General features: G+C 44.8%; 1 protein-coding gene and 1 long non-coding RNA gene across 2 annotated transcripts in view; one reads left to right on the top strand and one right to left on the bottom strand.

Annotated features, from left to right (window-relative positions):
* The first annotated feature begins 1,646 nt into the window (after positions 1 to 1,646).
* Positions 1,647 to 2,085, top strand: LOC109524616 (uncharacterized). Its single transcript, XR_002169986.1, has 2 exons — positions 1,647 to 1,904; positions 1,937 to 2,085. It is a non-coding gene; the product is annotated as an uncharacterized LOC109524616 (long non-coding RNA).
* Positions 2,086 to 3,602: 1,517 nt separating this feature from the next.
* The window catches only part of LOC109524513 (neural-cadherin), a 203,442-nt gene continuing 193,764 nt past the window's right edge, over positions 3,603 to 13,280 (bottom strand). The window contains exons 37-38 of the mRNA XM_019884446.1: positions 6,754 to 6,908; positions 3,603 to 5,049 (exon numbers count right to left, since the gene is read on the bottom strand). Of these exons, the coding sequence (XP_019740005.1) occupies positions 4,555 to 5,049; positions 6,754 to 6,908 (650 nt within the window). The 3' untranslated portion in view covers positions 3,603 to 4,554. The remainder of the gene's footprint in view (positions 5,050 to 6,753; positions 6,909 to 13,280) is intronic.

Here is a 13,280-nt window from a genome sequence, read left to right as displayed (position 1 = left end):
AATGCTAGCGAGTGACAGGGAGATTCTTTTCTCAAGTGGAGACAGTCTAAAAGGATGAATAACGTCAGCGCCAAAAGGTCAAATTGGCTGGCACTCAAAAGATTCTCTTTTTTTGGGAAAATGGCTGCCATTGAATGAGTTTCGCTTGTTTACATGAAGCATTTTACACTCTAGGAGTGGAATTTGAGGTCTAAACTGGGGAAATGCTACCAAACAGTACAACACTGAAAATGCTAGCTAAAAGATTTGTGCATAGTCTTTTTTTAAGGAGTATTGAACAGCTGAACACGAACCACTCACGAAAAGCTACCAAACGGCCGGTGAAACGCAATTAAAGATGCTACGGAACTGCGAGGAAAATGCTGCCGAGTGGCTGCGATTGAACGGAGTTGACCGCCGCAGTCTTAAGTGGGAGACTCTGGATTTGAAAGCACCAGCTAAATTTCACCAAACAGCTCGTGCGACGTGAGCAAAAGTGCTCCCGAGCAGTTAGTGAACCCCAGCTCGGGAGCCCTGTTGGGATTTCTGTCATGTTTTTGCTTCCCCCCTCGCCACCGTTATTCTCATCAGTCCAATCCTCGACCTTGCACTCCAATCATCGCACGCACACGCACACAGTGGCATGAATAATGGAAGCCGTGAGGAAATTGAGGTGCTGATTCTCTGTGGCAATCCCAAATAGTCCCAGCGAGTGTTGCCGGTGCATCACTCATGTATGAAAAGAAGCTTTGTGGCAGCTGCGGAGGAGTTGACAAGAAGAAAAAGACCGAGTGGAGAATGTGGCACGTTTTCGCAGCACGTGATTGACAGGCGGCATCGCCGTCACTAAACGTTTTTTTTTTTTTTTTGACATTGACGACGCCAGTTGCGACGAGGTGACGCTTTGCGCTTTCGAATCAGTGGGCGCGACGTCCCTTGCGCGGCGCGAACATAAAATATTTTCGAAAATTAAGATGAGTGAAGAGCCGGAAAGATAAATGACGCAAAATGGAAATTCATCTGTCCCCTAAAAAAAAAAAAAAAAAGATTGTGGTAAAAATGAGCTTTAAGTCAGTGCTTCTCAAATTGAACATCAAAAACAGCGGGAAAAAAAAAATCTCTCTATTTCAACTATCACCATCATGACCAATACAGTAGGGTAGGAGACATAAGTGTTCATCAGAAACGAGACAGATTTTATTCCTCAAGAGAATATGAAAAATGATTGTGGGCAGCATTATGCGCTGCACATAAAATTAGGAAACAGCGAAAGAGTTACTCAGTGACCATTTCAATCAAATGTCAATTCATAAAAGAGTGAAAACAAGCAGTTGTTCAACGTGAAATGCTGTTGTACTCAAATGCCAAAACTGTGACGTAAGCAATGATTCTTTTGAGCGCCACGAGACTCTCACGGCACGCCACTTAGCAAACGGGGAAAAAACAGGTACATGGCAAACTTTCTGTCATCTGGCGGAAGAGCGTTTGAATTCCTTTGCCCGTTACGATTCGTGGTTGTCATGGAGAAATTAAGAACATTTTTTGGAGGGGGGGACAAAACAATTGGGGTGACAATAATTGACAGTGCACCATTCCCCCACGACACACCTGATGATTTCTTTCGAGGCACACTAATGTTTCACAACACACTGGTTGAGTGCCACACTTTAAGGTTCACTGCTTTTGGGGGAGGAAAAAAAAGATTTTTGTTTCAAAACAAGAATAAAAATGATGGAAAAAAATGAATCCAAATGTCTAATTTTTACCATTTAAAAAAAAATATATATATGGGGTGGCGGGGAATTGGCTAATCTAGTCAACATTTTCGCCTCAAAATGGTGCTCTTGATAAAAGAAAACAATGATGTGAAATGTTTCTTGCAAAAATGATGAAAAAATATGAAAATGTCATCTTTGACCAAAAATGTTTTTTACAATAATGCAAAATGTTACTCAAGAAAAAAAATACAATAAGCATATTTTTAAACAGCCATGATCTTTGATTATTGGAAAATAATTTCTTTTCCTATTTTTTTCTTGATGGGAAAGGATAATATGGAGAGGGAAATTTGTTCCAAACACGAGTAAATAAAAGTATTCAATAAAAGTAATTAAAAGTATTTCATAAAATTTAAGAAAAAAATTAAGGGTATGAAATGAAAAATTTGGGGGCATATTGAAAGGATGTCTTTGAAGAGTAAAAAGTGTTCCAAAAAGAGTAAAGATGGGAAAAGGTTAAATACTGAGCATGTTTCAAAATGGATGAAAAAAACAAACAATAAGGATTGTGAATTGCTCATCAAAAACAGTCGACGTGAAAAAGGCTGAACGAGGTGGAAAACTAAGATGAAACGGAAAAAATTGTGCATCCAGCCACGGTCGCTGCTCATTATTGCGCCCTCACCAAAAAGACGCTCGGCCATTTTGGATTTGCACTCCGGCAGCAGTCGTGAGTGGCGCAAAGAAACGCGCTTGATTGAAGAAAACAAACGAGAGCAAATACAAAGCACAAACCTTATCAAGGCTCATCATCGTGGATGATTTTTTTTTTTTTTTTTTTTTTAGAAAATGATTTTTTTTTTTCTTTAACTTCTTGATTGTTTTCCACTTGGCTCTCCCGTTTCTTTCGTTTGCGGCAACAGCGAGCGTGTCACATAAATAATCTGTTTCTCTGTCTATGTACAAGGCCGCGTGAAGAAGCGGCGCGCGTGCGCAATCAACATCACACCGAAGGAAACGGAAGGCTCACAAACAAAGCCAAAACAAAAGCCCGCAAAGATCCCTCCTGAACGTATGGACAAAAGTCTTGGGACACGGCTCGTCGTCCAGCGATGGCCGTGCGAACGCTTGCATGAATTTGGCGCTCAAGCTTAATCGAGGCGGCGCAACCAACTCGACGGCGACCTTTTCCAACATGGTCTACACAAACATCCTTTTGCTGTTGTTGAGTCGCTGCCAAGTGCGAGAAATGCTGAACGAGGTCAAAACAACTTTTTCGACAAACCTGCTGAATGTGCCGAAATCACATCACAAGAGGGAAGTGGCTGTGTGTGTTCGGATGCTGTCTCGTTTTAATAATACTCCCAAAAGTCAAACCTTGCTCGCAAGCTGAAGTTCACAAACCCCGGAGAATTCATCCTGGCCCGAGCCGGCTGATTTGCACCCAGCCGATCCATCATGTGGTTGGTGACGGGGCGAAAACTCTTCTCGGCTGACAGTCAGCTTGATTCACAAATCAAGGTCGTGTTATTTAAGACGCCACACACACACACACACACACACGCACACGCACACATGGGGGCGTGTAACTCCAGGAAAAGTGAAAATAAATGACAAATGACTATTTCAATAATGACATTTGCGAAAATGTGGGTGAAAAATGGCCACAATATTGAAAGTCCTCCCCCTCCTCCTCAAAAAAGTGACAAATTGTCAAAATAGTGCAAATTGTGAATTTGAAAAAGCATGAGAAAATGAGTGAAAATGGTCCAACTGTACGTGTTAAAACGTGAACATTTTGAAAGCTGTACAAAGCAAAACCAAAAAAAAAAAAGTGCAAATTGTAAAAATAGTGGAAAATGGTTTACAGTCAAATTCGGTGCAAATTTGTCAAAAATTGGTCTCTTTTTTTTTTTGCCTAACTTGCCGTGTCTCAATAGTTTTGTCCATATCGCCTCCCCACAATGATTTCTGTAAACATCAAGGAGTGTTTTTTTTTTCAGGTGACAAGCCACAAAAAAACAAAAAACCAAAATGGGATTCTCTTTTTTTGTTTTGTTTTTGAAGCTGCCGCGCTTGTTTTGGCGGCTTTCTTCTCCGGCGTGCGACATCGGAACCTTCCACTGCTAATAGCATGAGCAACCTTGACACCTTTTCCACATCAAATTTCCACATTAGCGTGTGCGACAAAGCTCACGGCGGACCAGCGAATCAGGCACTTGATGACATCGTCAAGCTTTCTCATTTCTTTTTGATGCCGGGCCAAACGGTGGGGTGCACTCGCGCACTCGCCTTCGCCTTCCTTTGCGAAGTGTTTTTGCCGTCATTGATTGGCGGGCCAGCGAGTGAGGAGATGAAACACTTCTTAACTCCCTGCGGCTTTTTTTTGTTGAATTGTTAATTGTCACCATTTTTGAGTCGTTGGGATGTCCGGCGAGAAAGGCGCCGCAGCATTGTCTGCGCAATTGAACCGTTTTTGCGATGGTGTTGACCAGAGACATGCTTGATTGTGTACCCAATAAAGTGGCCGTCAAGGGATTATTTACACAACAAGAAACAGGCAAAGAGGCAAAAAATACATTTTTAGGTGTCTCTGCTGTTCTGCGTATAACAAAACACACAAAACCATTGATTTTCACATTTACGGGACCTCGGTTGACGTCGACGATGGCGACGGCGGGGGTCAGCCGCCCCGCCGCTCCACCCCGAGACGTCGTCCTGAAGCTCGACCGCCACGTTCCGTTCCCCGGCGAATCGCCTGGCGGCAAATAACATCAAGAGTCGGTGTGTGAGCGTGTGCGTGTTTGTCCGGTAGGTCACCCGCCGCGCCCCGGAAAGGGTCCCGTGCGGCCGGAGTTCAGAGGTCACTGGCCTCGGCCCGCTCGTACAGCGCCCTCAGCTTCTCGAAGCGCGGCCCCCAGTCCCCGAGCGTCTCCTCGCGCCGGGCGTCGGCCGCCCCGTCGCCGGCGTCCAAGCCCGCCGAGCTGAAGGAGCTGAGCGAGCCCGCCGGGGAGCCGCCGCCCTCGGTGGAGAACACCTGCAGCGAGTCAAAGGGCCCCGTGTCCGGGTGCTGGTCGGCGTCGCGGATGATCTCGCACAGGTAGCGGGCCAGATCCTGGCTGGAGAAGGACAGCGAGCGCCGGCCCAGCCGGGGGGGCTGCCCCTGGGCCGGCAAGCGGGCGGGCGCGACGTCACGCCGCGCCCCGCAGGACGCCCCCGAGGCGGACGACGGGTTTTTTTTCGGCGGCGGCGGTGGCGGCGGGTGGTGCAGCGCCCGGGAACGACAATATTGCACCGACTGGGCCGGGCTGGGCTGCAGGGACTTCTGGAGTTCGGCCATGTCATACGCGTTCTGCACAAACAAGCGCACGCACTGGGCCTCATTCGCTAAGAAATGCCGAGAAAGCTTCCGCGTCAGGGGGGGCAAAAGGCCGTCACGACGTGTGAGCATTTTTCCACGTATTCACTCTTACGATATTGATGAGTTCACGCTATTTTCTGTGTTGACGCTTGAAAGCGAATAGTTTGCGTCAGGCTTGTTGACATCCGACACAAAATGAGTTCTGGCTCGGATGCTCATCCGTCGCGGGACCAATCACTCGCTGAGCGCTGATGTGACAGGGAGGAAAGTGACCGCGAGGAGGCTGAAGGACGGACGAGCGTCGCCGCGATGATGAGTTCAAAGCCTTTTGGTCTTTTTGGGGGCTTCCGGAGGGATTTAATAACAACGCTCGACTGAATTTACGCCAACATCTGCGCCTCTGCAACAACAACACGGGCGTGTGCGCATAGATGGCGGGCTTTGAAGGACTGTCGAGTGTTTGTGGGGCACAATTGAGCGTCGTCACGCGCACCAACACTGTTAATTGTGTTCACTCTTGTCTCCTTCGCTGTGAAGAGGCATAGGTGTGTGTGTGTGTGTGTGTGTTTTCAAGAACAATCAGACATGGTAGAGATTTGATGTTGCCATGGCAACAGCATCAGCATCCAGCTTGTGGGTGTGTGTGAGTGACGTGCACTAATGACACATCACGCACACACACACACACACACACACACACACACACACACACACACACACACACACACACACACACACACACACATGTTGGTGAAAGCGACAACAACGTGTGATGACCCGTCAGTCAACACGGGTACACGTGTGAATGTGTAAAGAAATGTCTGTGGGAAAAGGAACACGCGCGCTTTTGTGCCTGTGCTGCAAGTGCACGATGGAGTAAGGTCAAGTACACGCAGGAGAAGACAAACTGAGTTTGTATGCATGCTTGCATGTATATTCATTTCATATTTGGGCCATTTTTCATATTTGATTTGAGCTGTTTTTCACATGGGGATCTACTCTTATTTTTTTCCGACAGTGTTTCTGTATTTTTGCAGCAATTTTTAAAATTTCCTTCGCAATTTAAATTTTTTTTTCAATCATTTTTTATATTTATTTGCACATTTTCAGGACAGATCTCATGTTTTTGGTTTATAATTCCATTCTATTTTGTTTGATTTATATGTTTATTCTTTTTTGCAACATTTGTTGCTGTTTTCAATCGACAATTTTATCGTATTTTTTCTTTGTTTTGTTTTCTATATTTATTTATTTTACATATTTGAGATCGTCTTTCACTGTTTTAATTTTAAAAGTATGTTTTTTTGTTTTTTTTCTTTTTTACCAGATTTTACAAATGCTTTGTTTGAAAGTAATTACTGTTTATTTCGGAGGGGGGGAGTTTTAATTTTTAGTTCTTTCACAGCCTTTCACAGCCACAGTTTACTTTTTTTTTATTCTTTGCTTTTGGAGACGGGCCCATGTAGAAACGGGCGTTTGTGCCGTTGCGGGAGCGAACACAGCCGATTCGATTCCCGACCAGTCTCAGCGGGTTGACTCGTTCCCTTTAGATTTAGCGCAGGGGAGGCGCGCGGTCAACATGGCGGAAGCATCACGGAGTCCATGCAGAGGATCAGTGCACACAAACGATGTCCATAAGGAACCACGAGAGGATCTCCACTTGCAGACAATGTCAAGTTGGCCGCGATGCGGTACCTGGTCTTCCTCGCCGCCGCCCTCCTCGTCGTAGTTGAGGACGTTCTCTCGGACGTCCTCCCAGCCGTCGTGGTGCGCCGACACGTGGTACACGCCCTCCTTCAGGCCTTTGTAGCTCCTCCAGCGCGTGTACACGAAAATACCCAGCAGCAGCACTGAAATGCACCACCACCGTTATCATCGTCAGCATCTTCTCAATTTTCATTCCTATTATTCCTCCAAAATGAGGGGGAAAAAAAACCCAAAACAGTTTTGTGGAACCAATTTCACAGATATTTAACATTTTTATAAGTTTACGGCGTTAACCTCAGAGTGCACAGGTACTGGGTTCAATTCCAGCTCCGGCCTCCCTGTGTGGAGTTTGCACATTCTCCCCGAGCCTGCGTGGGTTTTCTCCGGGTACTCCTGTTTCTTCCCACATTCCAAAAACATGCATGGCAGGCTGATTGAACACTCTAAATTGTCCTCCGTGAGGTGTGAGTGTGAGTGTGGATGGTCGTTCGTCTCTTTGTGCCCTGCGATTGGCTGGCAACCGGTTCACAGTTTCCCCCGCCTACTGCCCGAAAATGGCTGGGATAGGCTCCAGCGCCCCCCCCCCACACACACGTGAGGATAAAGCGGAATGGAAAATGGATGGATGGATGGGTGGGTGGGTTTATGGTGTTCAGCCAACTGTTGAATTTTCACTTCTATTTTTCCTCAAAAATGAACACTTTTCACAGATTTCTTCACGTATTAGTGTGTTTACGATTGGCAAACAACTTTTCAATTTTCCCTTTTTTATTTTTGCCCATTTTGCTCGTTTTTCACTTTTTTTTAAGGATTTATTTTACTTTCACTATTTTTTGCAAGGGGGGAATTTTCTTTAGTTGACCAATGAACACAATTTTCTTTTGCAATTTTTTTCCAAGAAAGTTTGGAAGAAGACGATCCGTCACGCGCCGACGATCGCCACTCACGCGTCAGCTGACCATCTAATACGCGTGCGCCCGTTTGGCTGGAAAAAAAAGACGGACGAGTGCGGGAAAGGGAGGTAAGGAAAAAAAAAAATCAATAGTCATTTACTGCTGCAGCGTAACTCCACTCTGACAGATTTGCTCCATCAAAGTGTTTTCACAGTGCAACGCTCGAGCAGGAAGAAGAAGATGAAGAAAGACAAGGAGGAAGAGGAGGGAGCCGAAGAACAACAACAACTGCAAAGTGAGACTGGAGAAACTTGGCCAAACGGTTCCCCAAAAACTGGTTCAAAAACACATTAAAAAAAATGTGATATTGTGAAAAAAAAAACAATCCAAAAAAATGACTCGTTTAAAAAAAACAAGAAAAACGGACAAGAAAAATCTGTGAAAAAGGTCAATATTTCCAAAAAAAAATCTAACCTAACAATGACAGTCAAAGTCAAATTTGATTTTTTTGTTGAAAATTTTGATTTTTTTTTGAAAGTTGTGATTTTTTTTGAATAAAAGTTGCGAAGAATACATCAATGAAAAATAAACTGAACTGATTTGTGCAAGAAAAGTGAGCAGAAAAATTGTGGAATCACGGACAAGAAAAATCTGTGAAAAAGGTCAATATTTACAAAAAAAATCTAACCTAATAATGACAATCAAAGTCAAATTAGATTTTTTTTTTGTTGAAAATGTTGATTTTTTTTTGAAAATTTGATTTTTTTGAATGAAAGTTGCTAAGAATACATCAATAAAAAATAAACTGAACTGATATGTGCAAAAAAAGTGAGCAGAAACACTGAAAAAAAAACAGTTTGAAAATGGAGAAAAATTGTGGAATAGTGAATTGAATTCTCAAACAAAAACTAAATCGGGAGAAAACGTCAAATCTGGAAAAGGGTTTAAAAAAAAAGAAGAAAAGTCCTTCAAAAAACTCGAAATCCTTCAGAAATCCACAAAATTAAAAGAGGAACACTAAATCGGGAGAAAACGTCAAATCTGGAAAAGGGTAATACCTTTAAAAAAAAGAAAAGTCTTTCAAAAAACTCGAAATCCTTCAAAAATCCACAAAATTAAAAGAGGAACACTTATCTAAAAATGTTTTTAATGAGAAAATAATGAATAAAAGTGCTGATTTATCCAAAATGAATGGAATATATTTCAGTGTGTGTAAAACTGAAGTGAAAATGACAAAAATTGATTGGGTCTTCTGTGGGTGAGCTGACAGACAAACTAACACTGCTGATTTATCCAAAATGAATGGAATATATTTCAGCGTGTGTAAAACTGAAGTGAAAATGACAAAAATTGTCCGAAGGTTTTAGATTAGGTTCAAATGATTGGGTCTTCTATGGGCGAGCTGACAGATAAACTAACAGAGATCAAATCAAGTCAACGTGGAAAATAAAGAAAAGAGAGAGGATAGTTAAAAAAAAAAAAAAAAAGTAAATAAACTAGTGGGAATGTGAAAGCAACACGAGCACACAGAGATCTGAGATGAGCTGCTGTCAAGACAGATGCTCCACTTGCATCGATTTCCGACACGAGCTGGGGGGTGGCGGGGGGAAGAGAAAAAACACAAAAAAACGACACAGCCTACAGGCCAAGTGCTGCGTGTGAGTGTGTGTGTGTGTGTGTGTGTATAAACTAAGGTCAGGGCCAAGAACAAGATGGATGTTGTGGGCTCAAAGGCGCCTCTCTGGAGGCCAAACAAAAGATATGGAACATCTGATCACTGTTTCTGACCGTCGCGCGTGCGTGCGTGCGAGAGAGGGAGAGAGAGAGAGAAAGTGAAACATGATGTGTTGATTTGTTTTTGCTGCCTCCAAGGTCCCATGGCTTCCTCGTTTTCTTTTTTTGTTAGTGGGTTTTTCCTCCACCCGCCCCCATGCTTCAACTTTCCGACTCCCTAAGTCTTCTTCATCCTCGGGTCAATGTGGACATCAAGTGGATTTAAAAAAAAAAAAAAATCCGAATTGATGGTTCTCATTTACTCGGAGAAGAAAATTTTCCACAATTCAGGACGGGAGTGATGTGGTTCTTTGCAAATGCTACCCGCTGAAGGCATTTGCCAACATCGTTTTAAGATGAGCCACCCGGTCAGGCTCCTATCAAGACACGTCAAATAATAATAATAATAATAATATTAATTATAATAATCCATTTTATTTAGAAGCGCCTTTCAAAACACTCAAGGACACTTTACAATCAAGAACAAAACAATAAAACCACAGATAAGATGATAAATAATAAGAGAAGAGATGAATTTAAACCGAGTATGCGGTTTTGAATCGGTGGGTTTGGAGATGGGATTTGAACGTGGCAAGAGAATCAATATTACGGATGTCGGGTGGAAGTGAGTTCCAGAGTTTGGGGGCAGAGCGGCGGAAAGCTCTGCTGCCCCCCCATCCGGCTGAGACGGGCGGAGGGTACACAGAGGTGGAGGAGCTGTGATGAAAGGAGGGGGTTCTCCTGATGAAGAATTCTGGACCAGTTGAAGTTTCTGGAGCAATTTGTGATGGCCACCGAAAAGAAGCGAACCGCAACCATAAAAACGGGAGCTGACGACACCGTGGACAACGATCGCAGCGGTGTGACGGGTGAGAGAGGGACGCAGGCCATTATTGATATTACGGAGGTGGAAATATGCCGAACGGGTTGTGTTCTTGATGCGGGAGTGGAAAGTGCGTGATCTTCGTCATCATGAGATTGGAGAAATTCTCAAGTAGTCGAGCGCAAGTCGGGTTGATTTCGTGACGTCCTTGGAGAGCTCAGGAGAGCTGCGTGTGATTTGCTGGACGTCGTATCAGATTTCCAATCTAATCTTGGGAATTTTTTTTTGTCCGTGGGAAGGGGCAAAATCCAGACAAAAACGGCCTTATGGTTTTCGTGTGTTTAGCAGGCCAAGATTTGAGGTAATCTTGTGAGATTTACTGACGCACTGCGATGATGTTTGCTTTCGTAGTTTCAGTTTATTCCGTTTTTCACGATTCACTGGCAAGATTTTTGTTGGAACGAGAGGGAACGGAAATTTGAAGAAGATCAGAGAGATAGGGTGGGGGGGGGGCAGGGTTATGGATGGCTTTAAACGTACAGAGAAGCATTTTGGAGTTGATTCTAAGTTTGGCAGGGCTGTCGGACGATGAGGGTGATGTGATGAAAGGAGGGGGTTCTCCTGATGAAGAATTTGAAGAATCCAGTTGAAGTTTCTGGAGCAATTTGTGATGGCCACCGAAAAGAAGCGAACCGCAACCATAAAAACGGGAGCTGACGACACCGTGGACAACGATCGCAGCGGTGTGACGGGTGAGAGAGGGACGCAGGCCATTATTGATATTACGGAGGTGGAAATATGCCGAACGGGTTGTGTTCTTGATGCGGGAGTGGAAAGTGCGTGATCGTCGTCATCATGAGATTGGAGAAATTCTCAAGTAGTCGAGCGCAAGTCGGGTTGATTTCGTGACGTCCTTGGAGAGCTCAGGAGAGCTGCGTGTGATTTGCTGGACGTCGTATCAGATTTCCAATCTAATCTTGGGAATTTTTTTTTGTCCGTGGGAAGGGGCAAAATCCAGACAAAAACGGCCTTATGGTCTTCGTGTGTTTAGCAGGCCAAGATTTGAGGTAATCTTGTGAGATTTATTGGCACACTGTGATGATGTTTGCTTTAGTAGTTTCAGTTTATTCCATTTTTCACGATTCACTGGCAAGATTTTTGTGTTTGTGCGGTTTAGCGGCAGTCTCGTGAGCTCCAAAGAAGACTTCTGAGATTTGAGGACTTATTGGCAGTTCCGCTGTCATTCAGGACTTCAGCGTCAAAGTCCGTTTAGCAGTTTCCTTCAAGGTTTTTTTGTTTTTATTTGTCATCGTGGAGCAAAGGAGCTGAGAAAGCCCGTTTCTCTACTTTGTCATCTGCATGCTTGTCTCGTCGCCTCCTGCCTGCTGCGCGTATTGTCCTCAATTAAACAAGGGGAACATTGTGGCGGCGCCGACAACAGCTCGTACCCTGCGGCACATCGTTGTCATCCTCGGCAGACGAAGAAACACGAGAGGGGAGGAGGCGGCTGTTCCACACACTCCATTGTTTTTTTTTTTTTTTTTTTTTTTTTTATTTATGGAGCAAAGGAGTTGAGAAAGCCCGTTCCTCTACTTTGTCATCTTGGGCTTCTTCTTTTTGCACACGTCCGCTTACGCGGCCGTGTGATCTGCATGCTTGTCTCGTCGCCGACTGCCTGCTGCGCGTATTGTCCTCAATTAAACAAGGGGAACATTGTGGCGGCGCCGACAACAGCTCGTACCCTGCGGCACATCGTTGTCATCCTCGGCAGACGAAGAAACACGAGAGGGGAGGAGGCGGCTGTTCCACACACTCCATTTTAACACGACACACCAGCGCAACAAGATGAGATTGCGCGTGTGCCGTTGTCAATGGGGGTTCGATGCGTTTGGCCCTCAAATCCTCCCAAGGCGAAGCGAAGCGTACCGCGGCGACAACAATGCGCAAATACCAACGATGAATCATTGGACGGTTCTCAAATCAAGACCAACAAGTGAAGTGGATTAATTAGTCCTGTAAAGTCTTTGTATGCAACGGGCTCGCGTAACAGGTCGTGCGGAAGAGACCTGGAGTACCGAAGGGCTGCTTAGAATACCGTCCAACCACTTGACGAAATAACATTTTTTCACGTGTACATGCGGAGAGGTTGATACGATAAAACGAGCAGATTCGGTTCCAGTCCGCTCAATTCCGATTGGAGTCGCTATGGCGCAGCTCGAGTGGCGCAAACCGGGGTCACGTCGGGACTGTCAAGGTGGCCCCGTCAATCATATCAACTGTCACTTTATTTGACGCATTATTTTCCATCCATCCATTTTCTGACCGGCTTCTCCTCAAGAGGGGTCACGGGATGTGTTGGAACCTATCCCAGCTGTCTTCGGGGAGTAAGCGGGCGGGGCACACCCCGAACCGGTTGCCAGCCCATCGCAGGGGACACAGAGACGAACAACCATCCGCACTCGCACTCACACTGAGCCATGAATGTTTTTAGAATGTGGGAGGAAACCGGAGTACCCGCAGAAAACCCACACAGCCACGGAATCGAACCCTGCACTTCTGCACTGTGAGCCGACGCGCTAACCGGTCGACCTCCGGTTCATTATTTTATTGAATAAAATTTGATATAAACAATAGTGCAATCTATTTTTTTTTTCAAAAAGGAAAAGAAGGCAGAAAGAGAAATGGCGTCTCCATTGGCAGCATTCCGCTCGAGTGCTCTCAAGGACGCTTTTCCAACTCGCAAAATAAAACCAAGCAAACAAGAAAAACAAAAAAAAAAAAGACAGACGGAAAATGAGAAAATAATAAAATAAGAATCAGGTTGCATGTTATGACCCGGGAGAAAGAAAATGCAATCAAACAATCAATAATAATGAAGGTGAGCATATTTAAATCTCCTCTGGCAAGAGGAAGGTCATTTGTCGACGCGCCCAAGCGTGATTTGTGGTGGCGGGGGCGGGAGGAGGGGGGGCAGACCCCGGAGCCGACACGCTTTTGAAAGAACACACCATTATGCACATGCACAG

This window comes from Hippocampus comes, unplaced genomic scaffold, assembly GCF_001891065.2.
Source record: "Hippocampus comes isolate QL1 unplaced genomic scaffold, H_comes_QL1_v1.1 scaffold21, whole genome shotgun sequence".
Classification (NCBI taxonomy): domain Eukaryota; kingdom Metazoa; phylum Chordata; class Actinopteri; order Syngnathiformes; family Syngnathidae; genus Hippocampus; species Hippocampus comes.
This window is presented reverse-complemented; position numbering and strand designations above follow the sequence as displayed.